Below are 26534 nucleotides of genomic sequence, written 5' to 3' on the forward strand. Positions count from 1 at the left end.
ATTATATATGCGCTTAAAGTCTGGGACGCCTCTTTTGTCTTTTGTATCGACGCAACGCGTTCCAATAAAATGGATCCTCGTTAATTAATTGAAAGGATGTCAGGAGGCGACTGCGTCACTCCAATCTGACCCAATTTTCTGATTTACATCAGATTAAGAAAACAAAAGGGGGGGGGGGGGGTTGCTTCTATGTGGATTTCTACCAAGTTAAATGGATTTTAAAGCAAAACAGCAGAAATAAAGTTTTTTTTTTTTTAATTTATTTGCAGCTGTGGACGAAGAAGAAAATGAGCCGGATGTGTTTGGGCTCAATCCTTTATTGTTTCAAAACTCTATCTGTTGCAATACAGTCGTTACATGTGCGATGATGGGATGGCTCATTTACAGGTGAGTCACGGGCACAGAGCGTTTCCATAACCTGATGATGACGATGGTGGTGATGATGATGATGGTGGGGGGAAGTTTGGGCTGATATATTTAGATCTGGCAGCTCAGGTGACTTCCCTTTTCAAATGAATAAAAGCCTTTTGTATTTTTATCTTTATTTTTTTTTTATTTTTGAAAGTGCATTTCAAAGAGCTCGGGTCCCGAGCGGCGCCGGGTCACGCCGGGCTCTCCGCGAGGGACGCGGAGCGTTTACTACATTTTCCAACTACGACATTTATCTGGATAAGCAAAAATCAAAGAAAACAGATCAACATGCATGCCGAGAACATTCCGCCAGCAACATTTAGAATAAATGTGGGTTTTTTTTAATTAGGCTGATAATGACAACAGTATTTTCCACAAATGGACAAATGAAAACTAATATTTAACACCCAAATTTTGTTCAATTTTACACACAGGCGGGGCGCCGCAGCGTCCAGGGCCGCGCCCTCAGAGTCCATCCGATTGGTCCACAATACCAAATCTGGGGTTTAAAACAAAACTAAAGAGCAAAAATAATAATTAGTAGTGGTAGCAGGTCGGATTCTGACGCGATTCTTCTTCTCTTAAAGTCTCTCCGCTTGAGAAGCGCTCCTCTTCCAAAGTGACGCCATATAAATAACTATTTCAGCCCGTTGCTCGGCTATACTTTCCTGTTCCATGGAACAGCTTTCACTCTGTAGAACTTTGTCCCCAAAGGAACCTTGAACCTGTTCTGAGCCTGAAGGGGGAGGAAATGCAGAGATGTGAGAATCAGAGGCTAAAGAGCAGCTCAGCGGCGTCCCTCTCGCACGCGCGCGCTACGAACGCTACCGCTACCTTTTTGGCTTGACAGTATTCCTTCTCCATCACCTTTCCGAGGACCCACGGCCGCCTCGACGTCCCCGAGGCTGAAACAACAAAGAAACAACATATAAACACTTGTGGGGCGGCGTCTCAGCTTCCAGAAGGTGCAGCGGCTCACCTGGTTTGAGGTCAAGCGCGGTGAGGGACTCCGAGTGGAGGAAGTAGAGGGTGGGTCCCACTGTGAACAGCACGTAGTTGTCGTGTCTCTCGTCCAGGATGATGAGAACCAAATCGCCTACTTGGAAACTGACCCCGCCCCCCCAACAAAAGATACTCAGAGTTCCGCCGACTGGACGAACACGTCAATAATCAGCGCTCCAGCTCAAAGAAGGGAAAGAAATAAAACACTTACTCTCGAATGGCGATTTTATCAGAGTGCCGCGAGGACACAGACGACATGCTCTGAGACATCTGCAGTGGAGAGGAGCAGGTCAGCGTGCACAGGTGACACATGGGTTACATTTGTCTCACTAAGCCACATTTAGAAAAACTATACCTCCTTAAATCAGGGATGAAGTATTTTGAATTCATATCAGATTGGATGACCTGTTTTGTTTAAAACAATGTGGTTTTATTGGGGTTCTGACTATATTTTCCTCGCGGGTCGCACCTTTAATCTTTGGTGCTACTGCCCCCTAATGGCGCGGCTGTGACACAGCACAGAGAGAAGCAGCGACTCACCAGTCTCTGACTGAGGCGTTTGTTCTCCTCCTCTTTCATGTGTAACGTCTGAAAGAGAAGATCGGGCCGATGAGCAAACGCAGGACGGCTCTCGGACGGACGGACCTGGCGTACTCACCCGCTCTAGCAGGAGGATCCGCTGTTTCTCCTCGGACATCAGCATGTTCTCGCTGCAACAACAGAGTAACACGTCGTGTTTAGCTCCGTTATTGAGTTGAATCATTATTAAACCATTTTACCAGCGCCTCAGACATTTAAGGCTCAAACAAGCATCATTTGATGAGACTGGAGGCCCGACGGCGTGGAATTAACCTTTGACCTTTGCAGGACGTGTTGAGGATACTCACTGGACTGTGACCATGCTGGCTTCCACCGCCGAATCCACCCCTTCGTCTTCCGCGACAGAGGCCAGCCTGTCGGTTTCGGGCGTGGGCTCGGAGAAACAAGCCCCGCCCCCGGGCAGAGCCCGCGCTCCGGCGTCTGCTCCGGCGCGAGGAAGCTCCTGAGCCGAGGGGTTGGTGGCGAAGAAGGCGGAGGAGACCAAGGCGGCGCTGCGCAGGCGGTTCAGCTCCTCTTCCAAGTGCTTCTTCTCCTGCATGACGCTGGCTCGGTCCTCCGACAGCGTCTCAATCAGCGCTGAAACGCAGGAGCTCGTGAGCGGCGGCGGTGGGAGGAGCTTCCCGGATCAGGGCTCCTCAAAGACGGGACTCACCTTTGTCCTTGTCCTGCTGCTGAGTGACGTTCCGCAGCTTCTCCGTCAGCTCGCTGATGATCTGCTCCTTCTTGAGCTTCTCGCGGGTTAGAACGGTGTTGAAGTTAGTCTATGGAAGGTCATTCAAGGTCATTCCATGACGGTCACCAAACCCAATGTTGTGTGTGTGTGTGTGTGACGCTGAGGAGCGTTTTTAGGTCCCAGCAGTGAACGAGACCACCGAAAACACCAACCTGCTGCTCGGCGATCAGAGAGGTTTTGAGGTTCTGGATCTCTTCGTTCTTCTGCTTCTCCAGGAGCTCCATCTGAGACTGCAGGGAAGCCCGCTCCTGCTGCAGACGCTCCTGGATGGCGGAGTCCAAGGACAGCGGGGCTGCGGCGTCGGCGCTCCGCTCGGCGTGCAGCGACAGCCCTCCGTCACTGGGAATCGGGAGCAAACTGTTTCAGGCTGGTTTCAAAGGGGCCCGTTTCAACAGCGGCGTTTTGTACCTTTTTGAGGGTGGCCTCTGCTGAAGCTCCGTCTCCAGGTGCCGAATGTTCTCGAGGAGCTTCTGCTCCATCTCGTCCTTCTGCTGCTGGAGTTCCTCGAAGGCGTCTGAAGACGCCGCCCGCGACGCGTCCGTTTCCACTTTTTTGGACAGCAGCTCGTTTTCTGCCTGCAACTTGCCGATAAGAGTCCTCAGCTCCTGCTCCAGGTCCTGGAAGCTCCTCCACTGCCGTCCTTTCTCCTCCACCGCAGCGCAGACCTTCTGCTCGGCCTCCTGCCGAAGCCTCTCCTGCTGCTCGCCGTGAGCCCTCGCGGCGTCCTCCGCCTGCTCCCGGAGGGAGGCGATCTCGTTGCGCAGCGCGACGGCCTCCTCCTCGTGCCTGTCCACCAGCTCGGAGATGCAGTGGTCCTTCTCGATCCTCATGAGGGTCCTCAGTTCGGACAGGTGCACCTCGTACTCCTCGTTCTTCAAGCGGAGCTGTTTCTGGACGCACGCGAGCTCTTCCCCGAGGTCCCTGGTCTCCGATTCCACCCGGGACCTCACAGCCTCGGCCTGCTGCGTCCTGGCCTCCTCAAACAAGCCCCTCAGCTCCTCCGTCTCCGCCTCCTTGAGGGCCAACTCCACCTCCAGTTTGCAGCGCAGCTCTGCGAGCTCCGCGCCGCGACACTCCAAGTCCGTCACCCGCCTTTCCTTCTCTCCGAGCTCGCTGGCGTGCTGATCCAGAGTCTCGATCAGCTTGGCGCCGTTCTCAGCAGCCAGATCCTCCAGGGCCTTGCGGTGCTCCTCGCTGAGGCTCTCGAGCTCCGCCTGGTGTTCCTGCTTCAACTGGTCCTCCAGCTCTTTCAACCGGGTCTGCTCCGCAACCTCCAGCTCCTCCCGGATCTCCTTCCGACTGCGTTCGATCTCAGCGTGCAGATCCTTCAGGCGAGCGGACAGGGAGCCGTTGGAAGCCGCGAGCACCTCGATCTCCTCCTCCTGCCTGCTGGTCGCCTGCTCCAGGTTCCGGATCAGATCCTTCTGCTTCCTCTCCGCCTCGGCCAAGCGCTCCTTCTCATTCTCGAGCTGGACCAGCTCCTTCTCTTTGCGCTCCACGAGCCCCTCCAGGTCGAGCATCGCGCGCTGGACGTCCCGGACGATGTTCCGATTGACTTGGTTTTCCTCCGTTAGCGTCCGGACCTGCTCTTCCAGCTCTTGCCGGAGGGACAGAAGCTCCTTCTGGTGCCGCTCCGTCGTCTCCAGTTGGTGGTCGTGGCAGATGTTTCGCACCTCTGCGCCCACGCTCCTCAGGACAAACCCAAAGTCCTTCTGCTCTTTTAACACGGCGGTTCTCAGGTGACAGAGGTCGTCCTTCACGCTCCGAACGCCGCTCCGGGTCTCCTCTGCAGCCGACTGATACTTCTCGATGACCCGTCGGAAGGCGGCGACCCTGGCGTTCTCCCTCTCCAGGATTGTCGTGGCCTGCATGCGTTTGCTGTCGATGGCGTTAATCACCGAGGAATAGAGAGACTCCACCATCATTTCGGGGCTGGTGGGGTCGCTGATGGGGTTCGGGGAGGTCAGGGTCTCCTCGATGACGAATTCATTGACGGCAGACATGAAGTCGGACTCTGGACTCTCTGCCAGAGAGTCCAGATCCAGGGAGCCCTGCTGCAACACTGGATCCATGTTGGGGTGGCCGATGGTTTCAAAGTCAAACGTCTGAGCGTCGATGCTGTCTGGGGATAAGTCCTCCAGAGGAGCCAGGACCGGAACATGAAGGGCCTGGCAGCTGGTTCCCTGAAGACTGAGCGAGGGGGGGGTTTTGGAGGACGCGGACGCCGTCGTCCCAGCTATGCTTTCAGACTGCGGGGTCGCGGCGGTTGATCTATGCGAGCTCCGACTGTACGATTCCTGCAGAACGACACGCGGAAAAACACAACAACGGGGTGTAAACGGGGTTCCGAGCCGGGCCGGAGCCGGAGCCGGGTCAGGCGGTCCCTTTACCCTTTGTTCGCTTAACAGGTCGGTGATCGTTTGAGACATCTCGTCCACACTCTGAGCAGCCTGGACCAGGTGGTGAAGGGCGTCGACGTGGCGATTTAAGGGTTCAAAGTCACACACGGCGGGAACCCTGCGGTGAAAGCAAAACGGACATATAAGGACACAAGCTTGCCAAAATTAGCGCTAGAACCGGGCCGAACAATGTTTGACTGGACACCAGACCCTGGGGTCGCCCAACCACCTCCAACCGGAGCTGGATTTTAGATCAAACCGGCCACTCTGTTCCATGGTGCTTCTCCCACGTTCCACTTCCGGTTTCACCTGAAGCCTTTCGAACGTACGCGGTGAAACCGCGCCCCCCCGTGGCGGAACCACGCATCACAGCCGATTCAGTGACGTCAGTATTCAACGATGATTGATGGGACATAATTGAGGTCACCCTTAACCCAATAACAGCCGACGCACGTGGACTCGAACAAGGACGGGGACGTACATTAGGAACGGCTGCACCTCGACAGGGCAGCACGATTTCAGGTACTGCAGGTCCTCGACGGAGATGTCAGGAAGCTCGTCGTCGAACCTCCTGGGCTTCTGCGTCTGCAAACATCCGATAAAACCAGAGGAAGACGCCCTTAAAACGCAGCGGCGAGCGAGAAGCGGTCACGTGGCAGCACAAAACTTACACAAAAGGCCCTGGGGGGCCACGAATCCAGTCCTTTAAACAGGCGGTTCCTGAGGAAGGATTTCCCTGAGAGGACACAAACAGGATGAGCCAACGATCCCGGGAAGAAGCAGACGTGAAATAAAGAGTTCTCACGGAAGAGCTTCCCGAACGATTCCCTCTTCAGCTTCTCTGCGTCGTACAGCAGCTTCCCGTCCTTCACCAGCGAATACGCCCACTGAGGAGACACGGCGGACATCTTAAAGCTCAGCAGACACCAGGCGGGACAGCAGATCCCTCCTGGGGGGGGAACCGGGACGGGTCTCTGACCTCTCTGTAGTGGCGCATGAACATCTTCCTCCTGACCACCTCCGCCACCGCCAGGCAGTACATCTGCGGGACGTTGCTGAGGGCCTCCACCACCCTCACCCTCTCCAGCAGCTCCGTCAGCAGCCGGAGCAGAGCCTGGACCTTCTCGCCGTCCTGGTCCGCGTGGAGCATCACGTAGCAGCACCATCTGGGGGGGGAGGGGGGAGCAGAAATGACGTCCTGGGCGGGTGGAACCGCGCTCAGGAGGTCCGTTAGCTTACTTGAGGCGGACTTGGAGGTTGTTTGTGAGCTCCTGCTTGGCGGTGGTGCACTTCTTCTTGATGTCCAGCAGCTTCCTGTGGTTGTTCAGCATGATCATCAGCTGGTTGGTGTGGCTCAGACACAAGTCCGGCAGAACCGACGTGTCCTTCAGGTTCTCCGCTCGCTTCTGATTGGCCAAAAATCCCTGCGGGGAGACAAGAGGCCGCTCTTTCACCCGGATCCACGGGAGATCTGGGGGACGGGGGGGGGTCGCTGTCCGACTACCTGAGCGAGTTCCTTCTGCTCGTTCACCAGCTTCTTGCAGCTCGCAATCATCTGGTCGAGGGCGTAGAGTCGGTCCTCCAGCCCCTTGATGGACTTCATGTTGTGGTTATCCAGCTTGGCGATGGTGTCGCGGCAGTCGCCCAGGAAGGGCTGGATGATGCGGGGGTCCAGCTGCAAGGACCAAGCTCCGGTGAACGCCTGCAACCTCGGCAGAGCCGCACGGTGCCTGTCTCACTCACCCTGTTGATGGACTCGAAGCACTTCCTGACCACCGACTCCACGTCGTTGGGCCGGTCCTGCACGTTGATCCAGTCCAGCAGGGTGACGTTGAAGCAGGTCGGGTTGGCGGCCTCGTCCAAGATGGCCCTCAGCCCGCCGCTGTCGCTCATCTCGCCGGCCTCCTGGCCTCCGCCGGGCGACTCCGAGGACCCGGGGCCGGCGCGGAGCACCGAATCCGTGGACTTCTCTCCCTCCTCCGTCTCGTCGGACTCCTTCCCCGGGGTGGAGCCGGACCGCTCCACGCTCTCTCTGTAGCTCTGGCGCGTCAGACACTCCAGCAGAGGGATCCTGGCCATGACGGCCACGGCCGTCCCCAACCTGAGGGCGCGACAGGGAGGCGATGAGCGCCGGGACACCACCACCCCCCCCCCACACACACACACTTACTTTGACAGCTTGGTCTTTATCTCTTCCAGGTCCTGTTGGTAACTTAAATAGGAGTTTTCGAACTTGAGCAGCAGCTTCTGACAGGACGTGGTGCAGTCCTCCAGGTTGGCCATGATGGCGGCCCAGCCCTGGTGCTGGAGGTGCTCGTCGTGCACCAACCGCTCGCAGAAGGAGCTCAGTTTGTTGGCCACTTCAAACATTTCCTGGGGAGGGAGGGAAGGGGAGGGGTTAGGGAGCGTCCACGAATGAGCCGGCGGGGGCAAAGGAAGGCGGCGGCGGCTACCAGGGCGAGTTGCGTCCGCGAGGCGACGGTGTGAAAGACAGCCGGCATCAGGAGGGACTCCTCCACCTTCACCTGGATCTCGCTCTCGATGGAGAAGGTGGTTTTGGGGATGGCGGGATCCCGGTCGCTCAGGATCATCTCTTTGTTGAACAGGAAGATGGGGTTGGTTTCCTGGAGAGCAACGGGGAGAGGTCAGCGAGAGGTCGGGCCCGACCGCCCACGCCAGCCGCCTGGACTTACAGTGCCGGCGCTGTAGCTGCACACACGCCGCTCCGCCACCATGCACTCGCCTCCGTTGACCACGAGGACCTGGTGCTGGATGGCGATCTTGTATTTGGTTTGGATGGCATGTTTGAGTTCCAGCACACTGAAACGGGAGGAGAGGTGTGAGCGGGGACAGAACAGACGGAAAAGTGCGCGTGTCTCTTACGTCTGGACGGCGAGGTCGGTGTCAAACGTCAACGTGCTGCCATTGTTGACCTGGAACACATACAACTTCATGTTGGATCTCCCAGAGTTCAGCGCCTCGACCCGCCTTGCTCATTTAGTCTTTGGAGCCCAGGCTGCAGGAGAGAAGACACAAATGTGAAGCTTCCGTGCTTATTGTGGTCTACTTGGCGTCCACGTTGCCGTGGAGGTTGCCATGGGCCGCCACCCAGACATTTGAGCTCCCAACACCTTTAAATTCCAGCAGTTTGATGCAAGTTGCAGGTTGTGGTCCCACAGGTCAGATTAAACTGCTGAGTCACCGTGGGGATCATGACTGTGCGAAATGTGCATCTGAAGAAGTGAAGGACAAAGTCGTAAAAGCACCCCGGGGGGGAGCACTTTGAGGTGCATTTATCCAGGCTGAGCAGCAACAATCCAACAAACTACCGAGCTTTCGCCAACTACCATCACAACACCGCCAGCTAAGTTGCCACCGCAGACTCTCTTTAGCCGACTACTGGTTTGACTTTTCCCAGAAATATTTAGACAATCGGTGTCCCCGATGCGCCTGTCTGTGGTTTCTAGACACAGAATACTCGGGGGATCCTGTTAACACCCGGGCCTCCGGGCTGTTTTTCAGAGGTTCAGAGGGGCCCTGTAGCGAGCTAGCGAGTGAACTACGACCCGCAACTGGCTGCGCTAACTGGCTATTAGCTAACACAGCTGTCGGGCTAGCGTAACTTTCAAACGTCGATCAATTTCACAAACACAAGAATACGGCACCAAATGGACAGCGCGATGAAAACCTCGCTGCTGTTCTAAAACACCACTCTATACAGTTAATGGATTAGACGCACCATTTAGATTCCCCACCTCACTTTGCTCGCATCGCCTCCGTTCTTGGTCTCCACCTCGCCGAGGCGAGCTGGCTAGCTCCCAGGCTAGCTAGCTAACCCGATTTAGCCTGGAATTCATAGATCTAGCTTAGCAAGCTATTTGGCTAATGATAGCTGAACCTGGAAAAATGTAAATGACAACCATAATCACTCGCCCGAATATGCCATACTTTACTAAATTAAGCCTCGGAGTTGGCAAACGAGCGTACGGATGATGTAACGCGCTGGGTTGTTTATCTGAGGTAGCTGACTACGCTAACAGTCCCAGGAACAGTTTTGTTGTTGTCATCTGCTGGTGGGCGATTCGAACCGATCCGATCCGCGGTGATCAGAGTTCTTACATTGGATGCATTTTAAAGTTAAGAAATGAAACCAAAACCAGTGATTCCTGTGGTTTTGTAGCTTCTGTGAGCCAATTAAAAGGGGGGAAAAAGCCATAAAGAGTTAGCTATTCTGTTTGTTTGTTTCAAGAATTTATCAAGGATATAATTGCACTTGTTTATTCCACCCGTATGAATTAAAAACAAAATCAGGAATAGCGTTTCGTTTTTTCCAAACTTATGTTATGGTCATCGTATTATGACGGTGTCGTGAAGATGAACATGGCAATAAAAAAGGCAACAGGGTGCGACGTTGCAGCCCTGTTGCCACAGGTTCAAAAGTACCGACTCCTCAAACGCACTCGGATCTCCCATCCCTCCACGCTGACGTCACTGCCCTCCTCCCGGTGCATTGTGGGAAAAGACCCAGCAGCGTTGAGTGTTTTGCTGCAACCTGAGAAGGGGCGTGGCCTCGGCCTGGCTGCAGTCAGGGAGGGGGCGTGGCTTCGGCCGGGCCGCAGTCAGCGAACGAGCTCATTTCTGCTGCGTCCGAGCGGCAGGTTGAGGTTTATCTCCACATCTACGGGGATTACCAAACCAAAATCGAAACGCAGAAGCTAATTCACACTTGCCTTTGGTTGACTATCACGAACAACAGAGGAAGGGCGGAAAAATCACGCAGACAATTATTTATTTGGACTGATCAGATATTTACATGCGTCGATTTCATGTAAAGCCACTAGAGGGCAGTGTAATTCCATGACGTTTTTGCCAAGGAAAATACAATTTAGCGTTTAATATTAACAATGTTCCACTTTTAGAAAAATAAATAAAAGTACAACACTAGGCGTATGTGTCTAGATTACACACTATTGCACAAAGGATGACAAGGATGACTCGACACTGCAGGGGGGAAAATCACTTTAACCAGTTACTGATGGCTTTGCCTTGAATAAAATTTATGGAATGTCACATTTGACCCTTTAGTCCTACAGTCACACATAAATAAATAATGCGTTTAACCTTTTCATGTGGGAGAATAGACACAAATGTCTCAAATGAGAGAAAGTTACTATGATTTTGGGCATCACACATGTGCCCCCGATCAAGAAAATAGTCAGTAAACTTAGCTAATTGCAATTGTAATCATCCCCATCTTGTACGTGAACAAAATTGTGCAACACTTTTGTGCCAGATCTTCACTCACGGCTCCACCTGAACACAAATACAAGAAAGTAAAATAGAAAAACTTAATTCAAGATTATAGCCAACACGTGGCACATCTGGCTCCTTTTCCTTGATCAGTACAAACGCACAAAAGTGCGTCGCTATTTAAAACGACACAATACATATTGAAGCATCTGGACCCATTTTCTATGCTCATTAAAACATTAAAGCTTTAAGTCTTTTTAATTCTTCCATCCATAATTGATGGCTAAATGCTCAATCATTTGATCCTGCCTCCATTTTGTCTTCTGCAGAGTGATTCGATTTCAAAGTGCACTTCTGGTGGCGGTGGGGAGGTTTGCATTTGGTCGTATTGTCTGCAGGTTAAAATGAAAATCAATAATTCAGAGATGTTTCATAAATATTACTGGGCTGATTTTCGGCTGCTCACAAGAGCTCAGCGCTCAGATCAGAGATCAATGATGATCCTGCAGCTCTGACAGAGACTCGAGTCAATACAGGACAGCTGCTACAGTGGCTAACAGCTCAAATTATGATTAAATATCTTTCAAATATTGACAATGTCCGGCGAAAATGGGCTCGGACCTGGTTTCTGTGTGCCACTTCAATGAAATCCACTAAATGTTGATGATATGATACATTATCGATCTTCTAGATATAATTAGTGGTATTTTTCCTCTCAAACAAAACAAAAAAGGCAAATTTTTGCAGCCCTCGCTTGGAAATGCAGCTCACAGAGCAACATGATGAGCATAGTAATGACCCGGAAACTTCAACATGTGATCAGCAGAGGGAGCCAGAAGCCAGACGATCGACCCTGAGGTGGGCTGCAGAGTCGCTTAACTGTTGTTTAAGCTCTCTCCAAATAAACACGTCACACACAATACAGCCTATGTATCCTTCAGATATTGATTCCCTCTTCTGGGATACAGCTACAACATAATGCAAAGTGACGTAGTTGCAATGAGCACACCACGGTTTCCAGTGATCAGGTTTACTTAAAAAAAAATTGAAATGATTGAAAACATTCTTTTCCTATTCAGTGCTGTTTGCTCAGTCTTATCTGTGCCAACAGGACCTTGACTGACTGCTGACTCGGCCTCGGGCAGCTGTTGGTGTAATGCGCATAAGCGGCGTTTGGGGGCGCTGTTACCCCTCGTGACTCCCGTGAATCAAATCGCAACTGATCACTGAAGAAATCCTTCTAAAAAGCACATTTATCCCGCATTTCAAGGGGGGAAGAGACATTTGACAATGATTGAAAGGACCAGTCACTGGTGTGGTGCACAAATTTCCAAGCACCTTGAATTCCAGGTAGAACTCGCCGCCACCTTATAGTTTTAGTCTGACACCAGCTGAACGAATGCAGCGCTGATCATTAACACGTGCACGCACTCATGGCCGCGCAGGCCTGCCTGTAAGACCCATCCATCACTGGTTCTCCCGAACCACAGCATCTTTCTGCTGGTTGCGGTGGGCAGATTTAGCGGTTGCATAACCCGCAGGTAGGATATTATAAAAAAAAAATGTGCACGTTGCGAGTTTTCTCCTCGAATCCAATCACACCCTCCCCCATCTCAAGTACAATTACGTGATGGGTGACGTTTCAGCATGCGGAGGAGGAGGAGGGCGCTGGGCAGGGACCACTTGGACCAAAGAGGACTGAACGCGATTTGGTTCCAGCGCAGACGACGCGTTCGCGGCAGAGGACCAGGGCGCCGTGCACACGCCTCCAGCCCCATTGTCTCCATAACAGAGCGGCCGAGGGGGGAAACGGGCTGACCAGAGCTGCGCTCCAGCCCACAAAGGAGTGTTGAAGTGGTAGGCACTGCAGGGCTGCACCACCGCACAAAGGGGGGCCGGGCAGATCTGGCCGCCGACGGAAAATGAATCACAGTCAAGTTTTGGTGATATGAGCTAGAGCCGCGTTTGCGTCGCAAATTGGCGATCCACCGTTGATGCGTGCGCGCCGACCGCTGAGCCACAGCTGCACGAGTTCGCGCGGACTTCTTTTGTTCGCGTCGCTCCGATCCCGAATTCCGCTCCGCACCTCCGCGTCGCCGCCGTGAACCGCGAGTTCCAGTCGCTCCCAACAAGAGAATTCCCAGGGGGAAGAAAAAAAAAAGGGGGAGAAGATGAATTACCAGTCCAGCGTCCCGGTGTCCGCTATCTCGCAGCACTCTCAGCCGGCCATGCCCACTCCAGGCACGGTCCCCGTCGCCGTTCCGGTGCCCCAGTCCATCCCGTCCCAGTTCGGATCCGGATCGTCTGCGAGCTCGGGGGCTGGCCAGTTCGGTTCGGGGACTGTTTCAGGCCAGGCTGCCCAGCCCGGCCCACCGGGCTCGCAGTTTTTGTCCAACTCAGCGGCCATCAGGGCAGAGATCCAGCGGTTCGAGTCGGTCCATCCCAACATTTACGCCATCTACGACCTGATCGAGCGCATCAATGACCTGGCCCTTCAGAACCAGATCCGAGAACATGTGATCTCCATTGAAGGTGAGTGTAAGGGGGGGATTGTTATTCTTGTTGTTTTGTTTTCCACTGTCGTTTGGCGTGTGTGTGTGTGTGTGTCCACTTCCTTATATGACTACTCTGCCATGGGCCCATTACACGGTGACAACAATCACAGTTTCAGGCTGGGAGGGGGGCATAGATGACCCCCTGCTCCTCATCCACTGCAGTCAGGACTGAAGTGAAACCCTCTCACAGCAGATTGTACCCCCCCCCCCCCCCCCCCCCCCCCCCCCCACACACACACACACTCCATCGAGCGAGGGGATCATCTTTGTGCCGTTCAGATGGTGTTTGACATTTTGAACCAATGCTCATGATGTGAAATCAAAAGTGATTCTGTCCCCGGGCAACGCAGGCGAGGCATGTGACCGGGAACGCCGTCACCGCCGACTGTGGCCGGAAGTGTATGTGAGACGTTTGTCAGGCTCGCGTCTCGGCGCTTTCTTCCCGCCAGTCACAGACCTGAGCGCCGGCCCAAACATCTCCAGGCTGGTGTCTGTCGGTCACACGTTCGCACCGTCTGATCTGACGTTTCATGTACGAGTTTTGGCTTCTTGTTATGTTGATATCCAGCCGACGCTCCAGACGTTCCCATTTCCATCAAAGGTTTTTCCGCTGGCTAAACCCCAGCAGAACGGCGGTGCAAAAGTCTTAAAGCGGTTTCCACGTGAACAGATCAGTTGCTGCAGTGCGCCACAGTTCCGAATTCAAGCGCTACAATGACCTTTCTATTTTCCCGAAGCCTCGGGATGAGTTTTTCCCCTCCATGAAAGCATGTGTCTGGATCCTGACGGGGCCACACTGGAGCCTTTCACGCCTCGTGTCTTCATTCACGACGGCCCGCTTTGAATTTACAACGGTCGACTCGGTGATTGGTTCCAACCATCGACCGCTGGACCGCCGAATACGTTCGGAGCGAAGGGGTCGGGCCGGGAGGCCGCTCCGGAGGCTCCGGAGGCTCCGTGTGTGCAGCTCCAGGTCTCCCGGTGACATCATTTTTATTTAGATGTTCTGTAAACCTGCCACAAGTTGTTGACAGAAACCCGAAAGCAGGGGTGCTGGAACCAGACCGCCACTGCGGAGGGCTGCTGTTCTGTATCCACACCTGCAGGATTGAACCAACGGGAAGACGTCAAAATGTCACAGCCCAAAGGAGGCAGAGCGCGCTCGCCGCTGCGGTTTATCTCACAGATTCCATCCCAAACGCCGGCGTTTAATAGGATGCACGTGCCACGGGGCCCGGAACTCCGAGAGGCTTTAAAGAGCCGCAACAGGAGTCCTCACCTGCGCCGCAGAGCCGCAGCGCCGCTCGCCTTCCATCTCGTATCAGCGCAGAGACTGTTGCTAAGGAACCGGGGGCTCGTGCATCTCGCAGAAAATGCTGAGGAACGAGCGAGCAGAGATCACAGCCGCGCGAAAAGAAATTCCGCTGTTGCCTCTCTGTCGCGGCGTTGATTAGTAATCGTGTTTTATTAGAATTTGCCTGGTTTAAATGAGGCTCGGGGACGAGCGGCGGCCTGGAGGGACGCAGCTGCAAAACGCTGCGTTCTTCAATCTGGAAAAGCAAATTTGTTGAAACTTTATCCAGCTCCGTCCTGACATTACATTAAAAATTCCTCTCCCCCTGCCACCACCTCTACCACAATGGAAAACTTGAAAGTATGCGCTGTTGCCACCACAAACATCACTGGAAAATACTCAACGGATGAGCTCAAATTATGGTGTGCCGCTTGGCACCTGTCTGCTACCATCCCCTGCTCCTCCTCCACATCCAGGACTTGGCTGGTATCCTCACAGTCTAATGAGCAAAAAAAAAAAAGGGTGACATTAGGATTATTTTGTGTGTGTTGGGGGAAATTTAATGGGGGAAAAAACAATTAAAACCTGCATTTTTAAGGTGAAGTTGTGAGTGCAGCAAGAAATTTAATAAAAGCCTGGTACAAATGGAGGCATGGAGAATAGATGTAACAGTATTATTGATGATTGTCATATGTTTATGGTATTTGTGCAGACAGGAGGGACGGGGGGGCTGTTGGCACTGCTGCTGTGATTCCAAATAGTTTTGAGCAACTTTAGAGGGGTGTACTTTAGAAGTGGTGAATACATGAACACTGGAAAAGGAGACTTAAAGCTTGATTTAAGAACTTTCCAGGGGTCCTTGGGTCAGAGATTGTAGGCCATAAGGCTTGATTTAAGAACTTTCCAGGGGTCCTTGGGTCAGAGATTGTAGGCCATAAGGCTTGATTTAAGAACTTTCCAGGGGTCCTTGGGTCAGAGATTGTAGGCCATTCTGTGTTCGTGTAGCATAATTATCACAATAATTATCATAATTAGCATTTCTTGCGAGCATATTTATGCTGCCTTAAGCGTTGGAACCTTGAGCTAAAATTCAGATTGCTGAACCCACGGAGACAGCTGCCATGGTGGCATCTGTAATGTGATTGGGGCTTTATTTTTAGCTGTTCATTTGGTGGGTTCCACTTCCACGGCCGGAGGGTGGGGACCCTTTCATTTGTTGTTTTTGAGAGCTCCAAATGACAACAACTGAAAACATGGAACACGCAGGCCAGGCCCAGTTAAGAGAGGAACCAAAGCGGCATCAAAACTCATGTTGGGAGAATTTCCTCAGAGCAGCTATCGTGATGGCTTTTTTTTAAACTCTTGCTTGTGTTTTTAATAAAAGATGCTTCATTAATTGCGAAAGCCTGCACTGATTTCCAGCTAAATCCACAGCTACTCCAGCAGGGATTAGGATTTCCAGAAAGGATTGAGCCCGCAGTCAGACACTTGTGTGGTCACAGAGGAAGCAGGGATGACACAGAGAGTCGCAAAAAACCACAAAGACTGATGCTTCAGAGCTCTGCGCTGGCACCGTGTCACCTCAGCCGCTTCCTGGAACATGATGCAACTCTCCTACAGTCAAAGCCGGTTGATTATACAGGTTTAACACTTTAAAGTAAAGATATGTGCGTGTTTTGGGGGGAAGGAATTGCATGTGACACTTGTGGCCATCTGTGTGGAGTCAGTCGACGGTGACTGACGTGATACGGCAACATCTGCCTGTAGAAAGTTGTCGCTCAGATCAGCTCGGTGATTATTTACTCGCTGTCAGAGCGTCTGAAGAAAGATTTGCCGACGTCTCCGTATGATTTCTCAGCTCTGTGCATGTAGTAACGGCAGGAAACGCAGACAAAGGCGTTTATTTATGGCTTAGATGTCGGAATTCCAGATTTAACCAACAGCATTAACTGTGCAGTGTTGTTTTTCAAGACGATCCATCCATTTCCTGTTTGGTGTCTGGCTGTGCCGCCCCCCTTTAGGGTTCCCATTATATCCTGTAAAATAGATCTTGTGAAGCGCGCGTCTGATTTGTCTATAAAACCGAAATACGTGGAGGATTCTGAAGGTTACGCAACCTCAATCTTCCAATTGTATTCCTGCTGAGGAGCGAGCGTAGGAGGAAACTGTCCGTTTTCTTTATCTTTGGTCCCTCAGGTCTGCAAGCGCTTCGCCGAGGCTGTTAGCCGAGCCTCTGATGTGATACACCAGAAGGATCCGAGCGCCTGACCTGCTCTGGAGCTACCAGTTCCTGTCATCCAGGTGGACGCTCGCATAAAAAAAAAAAAGAAAACACGAGCTCCCTTTTGATTTAGCGTTCAGCCGAGGACGACCTCAGATGCTCCCGTTGCAACCCGAACCCTCCCGGCGTCCAGGTCTCGGGTTTGGCCCGTGTTTGATCCTTGAGAGGCGTGTTGAGAAAGCACTCCACCTCAGGCTCGCGTCACAGATTGGCGTAGTAGCAGGTGCCACCCCTGACAGATGCGCTCCAGATAACAGGGTTCGCACACGGCTGGCGCTGCGAGGGCTCGCCGTGATGTGATTAGCTCCTAAGATTTCTCTCTGACCCTCCATTGATCTGAATCTCGGCGTGGCGCCCGGCCTGTTGACCGCGGGTCACCCCGGCTGTAAACGGAGGCTCAGTTCTGAAGAGGTGCACGGGGTCGGAGCGCCACTTCTGCGGTCCCGTCTCTGCCGCAGCGTTCCAGTATTGGCTTATTGAATGTGACGCTATCCTCTGCGGCAGAATGTCCTCCATTGTGCCACGGAACAAAGCCCCCTTTCTCTCATTGACGGACAGCTACTTTTTTTTGCCTTTCTCTCGGTGGTGAGCCGTCCGTGTTTTTTAGCGTTTTAAAGCTCCAGTCAGCGTAGGGGGGTTACGCTCGCCTCAACATCTGCTCGGGAGCAAAGAGGTGTTTGTTCACCCTGCCATGCACTGACAGTGTTAATGACAGTGTGGAGAGGTTCTCTTCATTGAAGTAAAGAGCCACATTCAGCGTTATGAATGGGTTTTTACACCTCACGCTGAATGAGACCGGCGTCCCGTACGCGGTTTTATTCTCACGTTCGTTCTCTTTCTTTAAAACAAAACAATTCATTTTATTAATTGAGCAATTCCTGGAAGGGAACCGAGATCTTTGGTGGCGCTCTGATGCTGCGGCCCTTCTGTATTTTCATCTCCGTCCAGCAACTTTATCTGGCTTTGTTTTGAGGCCCGGCCAGTGGTCAATCACGTGCTCCGGGGCTCTTTTCTCTTTAGTTTGTGCGCGTCCCGCGTCCTACGGTGGAAGTGCTCATGTTTCCTGCCAGTGGGGTAGGGCTGGAAGCAGATGGCTGCCGACAGAGGAAGGGGTTTGGAAAGCAGTGAGAGCAACAGATGGAAAGGCGCATATGCCTCCAAGTCCCCTCAGCTTGCCAACAGTCCCGTGACTAACTGTGGGAAGATTCTGGCCTCATCCAGGTTGGGGATGGATAGAAGATCACGCTCGAGAGCGAGGTAGCTGCTGAATAGGAATAGTTGGACCAGTCTATAGGGGGAAAAAACCATCCAACTAATATATAACATTTGAGTACCTTTAGTAAGCAGCAAACTTCCTTTTTAAATAAAACCGTGAAATCTTTTTTTTCCTGACCTTCAGGGAGCCCATTTTCCTCCAAGAAATGTCACTTAAAGGAAGTACATTCTTGAGACGACAGCATGCAGTTTAGCTGAAAACTCTCCCTAATGGTGAACACACTTTAAAGTTCTCTTTTAAGAATCCACTTATCAGTGGAGGTGGGGGGGGGCATCAGGGCCATTTACTTTTCTCTCAGTGTTCACCAACACGTGCGAGCAGCTTTGGGCATTTGAACGAGCGCAGGTTTGAAATTCTCATCGATTCGGTCGCACCGGCGTCTCGATGGCCCCTCCGGGTCGGACCACGAGTATTTGTAGATTTTAACGCCGGGGGCGTTTACGCAGCAGGTTGACATTTGCCACCACTCGGCTGTAGATAGAAAATCCTCGCGGGGCCGCGTCCTATCACATCTGCGCTCGCCGAGGATAGTGCGATCATTGTGGTCGCTGCGTTCCCGAGGTTAGCCCCTTGTCTGTGAGGCTCGTTTAACACGTGCCAGATGAGCGTTATCACTAGGTCGCTGCATTCCTGCTGTAGATGTCATTGTTTTAATGGTGTTCGGACTTGTCCTCTGGCCTGGTGCTGGCTGCCTGTAAAAGGCTCGGGCAGCTTGCCAGGTGCTTGTTTTGCAGTGGTTTTTGTTGCACACTGTGGGGGGAAATATGTCATAAATACATCGCGGAGCCGAAACACTCTTGTGGACGGAGAGTAGACAGTTGGTGGTTTTTTTTGTGTTTGGAGTTTGGATCCGAACTCGCACATCTGCTCTTCAGCTCCAGCTGGGAGGAGCGCGGATATTTCTGTCGCTCTGAAGGTTTGTTGCGAGGGGATGCTTGATTCTGTGGGAATCACTGGAGAGGAAGTGTAATGTGACCCCCCCCCTCCCCGTTTACTGTTTATACCCCCGTTTCCTGCTTTCCCCCAAATGGAATAACCTTAAGCTGTTCCACTGCAGAGTCCCCCTGGCCGTGACCCAGGCCCCATGGGAACTGCATTTATAGCGGCTCGGAACACAATCGGGGGTCTCGTATTTGGACCCGATACCTGAGGGGGGAGGGTGTCCTTCTTTAACACACTTCTACACCGGTGCCAAGTTGTCACGCTTCACTTCCTGTGGCACTTTTTGCCTCATTCACACTCCAAGTGCTTCTCTGGTGTGATTTTTTTTTTCCCAACATGAGTGTTTGAATGGACCCTAGAGTACACACACCATAGGTGATGTAATACCCCAAAAGTGAGACATTCTTTTCCATTTGAAGTGGAAATGAGTAAAAAAAAAAAGACAACTTCAATGACTTATACGTGTGTTTTTCCTGCCCTTGGTCTAAAACCAATGCACAAAAAGTTGTAATTATCTTTCAAAGAGCCTATGGAAGCACAAAAGATGATATAAAGTCAAGAAAAGGAGCTTTGGGTGATCAACGAAAGCCTCTGTGTTCGGGCAACACGACAGCGAGGCAGCACACAGAAGGCCAGGCAAACACAGGAACTCAGAGGTTTAAAGGTCACTCGTACATACCATATACTTCATGAAGAATTGGCTGGGCTCTCGGTGCTCGAGCGCGGCCCCTCTGATCCAGAACAGCGCTGTAAACTAGCTGCCGGGCCCTCGGCGCACTGGGACGCTCTGCAGTGCAGCTCTCGCTCAGGGCTGCGTCACTACAGTTTTCTAGCAGCTCTGGTTTGGATGATGAGATTTTCCTCGTCGAGGATTCTGGCGTGAAAAGTGCACCGTTCAGCAGGCTGACACCATTCTCAGAAGGATGAGCGCTGCACTCGATTCCGCATTAGCTCACTAAAAAAAAAAAAAAACAACAAAAAGAAAAACTGCTAGCTTCACATAAATTCGGAAAGGGCTAGAGGAAAGGATTTTAAAGCTCCCATTTCCACATGCAGACCGGATCTCGGTCCCATTGGGCCTATTCCATCGTGGCAATTGACCAACTGGTGTCTGGAGATGCAACCTGCTGCTGCTCTGAGACACATTTTGTCAGTTTTACAAGGCATTTGCAGAACACAGGTTGAATTTCCTCGACAGTTGCCTTTGTTTTCATCAGCGCGCTCCTGACCTACAGGAGTGTTGGACCAAAAATGTTAACGCCAAGGGATAACCCGCAAACAAATGTTAGCGTTGGGCCCCTTTAAACACGTCCACACTGCTAAATTGTGGCTTTTCACATGTTTGGCTTTGAGAGACCCTCCGCTCAGAAGAGGTGTCTTCCGTTGTGTCAGAATCTGGCAGGACGTCAGGCTGAAAAATTGGCAGACGTTCTGGGCCCAAGTCAATTCAAAGCAACATTTCTGTCTATTTGCGCAATGGAACAAATGGTTGCGTGGTTGCCTTGGTGCCAATGTGGCTCCTAGGCCCCCTACACTTTAGTGGGCTGGCAGGTGAATGCTTAGCCACAATTAGCAGTCCACCAACCCTCTATGTCCCTGCCAGGAGCTGATTTTGGGAATGGTCCATCTGATTAATCTCACTGTTTCCTGTAAGGAGAGTGTCAGGTAATTTCAAATCAGCAGCCCAGAGGAGCCATCCTTGAGTCTCCCCAGAAGGAACGTGCTCACGAGAATCTTTGAGTGGTGTCTCTGGTGGGTGAGCGGGCTGCAGATGGGGGCCCGGGTAGGCAGAGGGATTGTTATGTAACACAAGTAGGTGGTTGGAGTAGTTTCCGTGTGTGTGTGTGTGTGTGTTGGAGTTTACCCAAACACAGGCATTTACCCTCATCTGAAATTGTGTGCATATGAGTGTTACAGGGGGCTAATGCAGGCACTGGAGTGATTCCATGTCCCGATGGTCAGGATCTGAGGTCGTGAGGTTCAGTCCGCTCCCTCCCTCCCTTTTTAACACCGCCGCTTAATTGATCTGTGCAATTTTCTACAATCATAACCGCCTCTCCTCTCTCTTGCCTCCTGAAATGACCGTGGCCTCTGTGCAGGTAATTATCTCTGCACGGACCCTTTTGTCTGCAGAGAAAAGTTCAGATCTTATCAGGTAGGATCCCCCGAGGGCGGTTTGACCCAGAGGTTGTCCTGAGCTACTGGTCTGGTGTGTGCGGATAAATGAAGTAATTCAGCTGAGGGAAAACTCTGAACGACGCTCGGGAAATTTCAATTCTGCCTCGGGTCAAAGAAGTCAGAGAAGATCAGGGAAATGTCCAGTCGCTTCAGACAAAGCCTCACGTATGTCTCAACATATACGGTTGATTTCTAAGGGGACTTGAGCATGTTATTAGGTGCTTCTCTGTGTGAATTAAGCACTTATGCTGGTGACTCATTCAAAATTCCTCCGGTTGCACATGACCCGTGCTGAGCAATGCAACGCCTCTGCCTGCGCTGACTCAAAGCACCGCAGAGCCAAACATGGAGTGGTTTTTGATGACTGCGAGTTATCGGACACAGAGTCCTACCAAGAACGACGGAGGACCGAACGCACCGATTCCATGTCAACCGTTCGTTTCTATGGAGCTTTGCTGGAGCGTCCAAGATAATTTGTGCTCTTGCGTCCATCTGGAGGAAGTCTCACCCACTCAAACGCAGATTTCTGTCGGGAGAAGGTGGAAGAAATTTGTGTTCAAATTGGCATAAAAAACTCTGCAACCTTACAGCTACCTGTCCGTGCTGATCATATGTGTGCGCATTTGTGTTGGTGCAATAGAAAACCTAATGTGTGTGGAAGTGATGGTAATCTTTCATTCTCGTTCTGACACATAATCACACAAAGCCTCTGCTTTTCCTTCCTAGAAAAATAGTTATTTGGGGTCAAAACCTCCTATGGAAAATATGCATGCCCTGACCAGACTGCCTGTATTGTACAACTGTGAGGTGTCAGACCCTCATAAGGACTGATAAAATAGCTTTGTGCTCCAGATTTTATTTTATATCATGGCTAAAATGTATGTGGGCAGAAATCTTTGGACATTGTGAAAAGGCCACAGTGGCTCAGGGTAAACAGATGCTATTGATTTGTAATGGTTCTCACAGCACCTCCCGTCACCCATTGAGATCCGACTGACTGATTTATTCTCATCGTAACACCTATCGGACGTCTCATTGATTTTCCTTTGTTTCCTCTCCCTCGCCCCCCCCCACCTTCCGCCCAACCCGTGGCCCACCGTGATGGATTCTCGACGGCACACAACTCTGCAGGTAAGCACTCACAAACACTCTCCCAACCAGTCGCCCCGTTTGTTGAATAGCATGTTTTAATGGAACAGCTGGATGGGCGACTGCATAATCTGGGAATTAGAAGGCCGGGCAGTGTTGGCTCTGTGAATCACCCACAAATAAACCCCCTGACTTCCTGCCCTGCTTTGGAAGCCAGCGCTCGAGCTGTTTACGTTACCTTTGTGCTGTGTGGTCGTTGCCTTCTGGACACCGACAGCAGGCAGCCTGAGGGTCATTAGAGCCAAGAACTGAATAAGAATGGAAAAAATATTTGGATTTTGAGAGCGCAGGCACCCAAAGCTTTCATTTTATTTGATTCTTTTATTAATCCTTGGCTGATTTGCCGTTCCAAAGGAAAGGAGAACATACCGCCCTTTGTTCTGAATAGATTTCCAGAGTCATTATTCCTGATTTATGATCTGTAAAAGGAATGGAGTGACTTGCCTGGGGCAGCCTTTAAGCAGGGCACCGGTGATGATGATGTAGGATGAGGTCTTGTAACACAAGGGCGCCTCCGACATGTTCACATATGGTGATAACCTACAGAGAGGATCCCAGATGGGGGATGCTACCCTCTCAGCTGGCCTACTTCCTACCCATTTGCAACGTGCAGGAATTTGTCAGGTCCTCTTTTCCCACCGGGCCAGACGTGCAATCGGGTAAAATTTAGCCTAGCCGCAGCGGGAAGCGATCATTTTAATGCAGAATTTCCATACATTTGTTGGCCACTGCTGTTCCACGAGCAGCTGAGGGTCTGGCGTTGCACAAGGTCATGCGGACGGTCTGCGAAATGTGCCGCCGAGCGTGCTATTGCTTTCTGTTTGGTGAAACGATAAGATGGAGGTAGGAGTGAGAAGCAGTCTGAGCCACAGTCTAATTCACACACACAGGGGGGGAGGGAAATATAAAAATAAAACAGACTAAAATAATAGAGATGGGCTTTTCATATTGAAGCCTGGGTGATGAATCTCTGGAGGAGAGATGATGTTGGGCAGATTGGCGCTCTCTCCTGAGGCGTCCAATGTTGGAGAACGACGGGCGCCAGTCAATCACGGGCAACCAGTTCAATCTTCAGTCATCTTGCTCTTGTGATGTATGCTCACCTTTGTGCACTGCTTTAGGGTTTTTGAGAAGAAATGATCCAGTATTTTGTGGAAGTCATCTTTTCAGATAATATGACTTTAATTTTTTGCTGAGGTAATCAAGTTTAGCCACTAGAGGGTGGAAAAAACACCAGCATCGTTTGAATCCGACGCCTACAGCAGAGTATCCCCCCCCCCAACATCCCACAGCCAAGCAAGCGTCTACATTTGTTTACATATCAGTTGCACGTTTACAAGGTTCAAATCCTACTTTACGCTGTCAACACGGGCCCATGGACGATGAAGTCACCGGTGTATTGGCCCTCTCCTAAAAATCAATCCATCAATCAATCAATCAATCAATCATTATTTATATCGCCTCTTTTACAATTAAAATTGTTTCAAGGCGCTTTCCTGAATCCCAGGGCCTGACCCCAGACAAGCAACAGTGGCAAGGAAAAACTCCCCTTTAACAGGAAGAAACCTTGAGCAGGACCAGGCTCATGTAGGGGGACCCTCCTGCTGATGGGGGGGTGGGTAGAGAGAGGAGAGGAGAGGGAGAGGGGAGGCACAGAAACACATACAAAAATACACTATTTATGCAAGCTGCCGGCCGAGTGGGTCAGCGGGGCCGGAGGTCATCACGCAGCTCCGAAGGCGGCGCTACCTGTAAATGAATAGGGGGGGGGGGCAGAAAAACTACACAAGAATCAGCATAACTAGTCTACTTGATGAGGAGGAGGAGGAAAGGAGAGGAGAGGAAACCATGACCCAGTGGGGTGACAGAGGCCTGTCAGGTGATCATGTTTCTGGACCCCGGCAGCCTCGGCCTATAACATCATAGCTAAGATGTGACCTAATGATTAGACGACCCCCTAAGTATGATAATTTGTCTGTCTATAATAGTAACTGGAACTACAGAATTAGTAACAATAAGCTTTTTCAAAGAGGAAGGTTTTAAGTCTGATCTTAAAAGTAGGGATGGAGTCAGCCTCCCGTACCTGGACAGGGAGCTGGTTCCATAGCAGGGGGGCCTGGTAGCTAAATGCTCGGCCCCCCATTCTACTCCTAGAGACTCTGGGAACCACAAGTAGACCAGCATTCTGAGAGCGGAGCGGTCTATTGGGCTGGTAAGGTGTCAGTAGCTCCTCCAGATAGGATGGAGCTAGGCCTCTGAGGACCTTGTAGGTCAAAAGAAGGGTTTTAAAAATTATTCTAAATTTAACGGGCAGCCAAGGAAGAGATGCCATTACAGGAGTTATGTGATCTCTTTTGTCAATACCTGTCAGAACTCTGGCTGCAGCATTTTGGATCAGCTGGAGGCTTCTTAAATAGTTTTTTGGACAATACAATAGTCCAGCCTGGAAGTAACAAATGCATGGACTAACTTTTCAGCATCATGCCGCATCAGTAGTTTCCTGATCTTTGAGATGTTCCTCAGGTGAAAAAAGGCACTTCTAGAGACTAATTGAATGTGTGAGTTGAAGGAGAGATTTTGATCAAAAGTTACTCCAAGATTCCTCACACAGAGACTAGATGTTAATGAATTCCATCTAGAGTGATTATGTGATCTAATCTATCCCTGAGAGGTTCAGGACCAAACACCATGACCTCAGTTTTTCCTGAGTTAAGGAGGAGGAAATTTGAAGGCATCCAGGACTTTATGTCTTTAAGACAGGTCTGGAGCTTCACTAACTTCTGTCTCCTCTGGTTTCATGGATAAATAAAGCTGAGTGTCATCAGCATAACAATGAACATTTATCCCATGCTGCCGAATAATGTTCCCCAAGGGAAGCATGTACAAGGTGAAGAGAACTGGTCCAAGTACAGAACCTTGAGGAACTCCATGGCTAACCCTACTGTATGAGGAGGGAACACCATGGACATGGGCAAACTGGTATCTATCAGATGAATATGATCTAAACCAGTCTAGTGCTGTCCTTTTAATCCCAATCACATGTTCCAGTCTCTGTAACAGGATGCTGTGATCAACTGTATCAAAAGCATCACTGAGGTCCAGCAGAACCAGCATAGAGACCAGTCCATGATCTGAAGCTATGAGAAGATCATTGGTAACTTTAAGAAGTGCTGTTTCTGTGCTGTGATGATCTCTAAAGCCTGACTGAAACATCTCAAACAGGCTGTTCCTCTGCAGGTGCTCCAGTAACTGAGTCACCACCACCTTCTCTAGAACTTTAGAGATAAAAGGAAGGTTGGATATTGGCCTATAATTTGCTAATACGTCAGGATCCAGTGATGTTTTTTTAAGCAACGGCTTAATCACTGCCACCTTGTAGGACCGGGGTCTATAACCTGTCACTAAAGAACCATTGATCTGGTCCAGGATAGAGCTGCCTATCAATGGTAAAACATCCTTAAACAGGTGTGTTGGGATGGGATCTAAAGGACACGTGGTGGTCTTGGATTTCTGAATTAGCGATGATGCCTTAGAAAAATATATAGGGGTGAAGGAGTTTAAGGGCTCGTTGGAGACCCTGTATGTTCCCACAGTCAGCACATCTGGTGATGGTCCAGTTGTTGAGATGGCCTGGTTAGCTTTCTCTCTGATAGCTAGAACTTTATCAGTGAAGAAGCTCATGAAGTCTTCACCACTAAGGGAAGAAGGGATACGTGGATCTACAACACTGTGACTCTTGGTTAATTTGGCCACAGTTCTGAAAAGAAACCTGGGGTTGTTCTTATTTTCCTCAAAGAAGAAAATTAAGATGTTCTAGCCTTTTGGAGGGCCTTTTTGTAAACTAATAGACAGTCTTTCCAGGCTACATGATAGCTGTCTATTTTACAAGAATGCCACTTCCTTTCTAGTCTTCACACTTTCTGCTTGAGGGTCCTGATATGTGAATTATACCAGGGAGCACACCTCCTCTGATTTACTATTCTCTTTTTCAGGGGGGCAACAGAATCAAGCGTGATTCTCAGTGAGGTTGCTGCACCTTCAGCAATAGAGTCGACCTCAGCAGGGCTCAGATCATAATGATTGATCCCTGGGGAAACACACGGTGGTCCTGGGATCAGCACAGAGATCACTTCTTTAAACTTAGCTACAGCATTATCTGAGAGACATCTGCTATAGTAAGACTGAGCTCTGAGCATAGAAGAATCCTTAATCAGAAATGTAAAAGTGATCAATGAATGGTCTGACAGGAGGGGGTTCTGAGGGAACACTGACACATGTTCTACCTCAACACCATACGTCAGGACTAGATCTAAGGTGTGGTTGAAGCTATGAGTTGGTTGGTTTATCTGCTGGAGGAAACCAACTGACTCCAGTAATGAAATGAAGCCATTTCTAAAGCTGCCATTGACAACATCTACAATCTGGTAGTTTACTTTGAGTTTTATTGTTTCTACATCATAGATC

General features: G+C 50.9%; 2 protein-coding genes across 5 annotated transcripts in view; one reads left to right on the plus strand and one right to left on the minus strand.

Moving 5' to 3' along the window:
• Window positions 1-299: 299 nt before the first annotated feature.
• On the minus strand, window positions 300-9219 carry rb1cc1 (RB1-inducible coiled-coil 1). 4 transcript variants are annotated; one of them, XM_029831345.1, is made up of 24 exons: window positions 8901-9219; window positions 8277-8378; window positions 8029-8161; window positions 7839-7965; window positions 7599-7769; window positions 7316-7518; window positions 6889-7246; window positions 6650-6820; window positions 6385-6569; window positions 6125-6311; window positions 5951-6032; window positions 5817-5881; window positions 5627-5730; window positions 5137-5263; window positions 3155-5043; window positions 2899-3085; window positions 2666-2774; window positions 2301-2589; window positions 2072-2123; window positions 1954-2001; window positions 1625-1683; window positions 1391-1518; window positions 1246-1316; window positions 300-1147 (listed from the first exon to the last, which is right to left on the minus strand). In XM_029831345.1, the coding sequence occupies exons 3-24, from the start codon at window positions 8097-8099 to the stop codon at window positions 1070-1072; spliced, it is 4761 nt and encodes a 1586-aa protein (XP_029687205.1). In that variant the 5' UTR covers window positions 8100-8161; window positions 8277-8378; window positions 8901-9219; the 3' UTR covers window positions 300-1069. The 4 variants fall into 4 exon arrangements, with proteins under 4 accessions (XP_029687205.1, XP_029687204.1, XP_011614395.2 ...); XM_029831344.1 differs by having other exon boundaries at window positions 8885-9219; XM_011616093.2 differs by lacking the exon at window positions 8277-8378 and having other exon boundaries at window positions 8885-9219.
• Window positions 9220-11401: 2182 nt separating this feature from the next.
• agap3 (ArfGAP with GTPase domain, ankyrin repeat and PH domain 3) overlaps window positions 11402-26534 on the plus strand; it is an 83458-nt gene continuing 68325 nt past the window's right edge. The window contains exon 1 of the mRNA XM_029831347.1: window positions 11402-12927. Within this exon, the coding sequence (XP_029687207.1) occupies window positions 12567-12927 (361 nt within the window). The 5' untranslated portion in view covers window positions 11402-12566. The remainder of the gene's footprint in view (window positions 12928-26534) is intronic.

This window comes from Takifugu rubripes, chromosome 22 (assembly GCF_901000725.2).
Source record: "Takifugu rubripes chromosome 22, fTakRub1.2, whole genome shotgun sequence".
Taxonomy (NCBI): domain Eukaryota; kingdom Metazoa; phylum Chordata; class Actinopteri; order Tetraodontiformes; family Tetraodontidae; genus Takifugu; species Takifugu rubripes.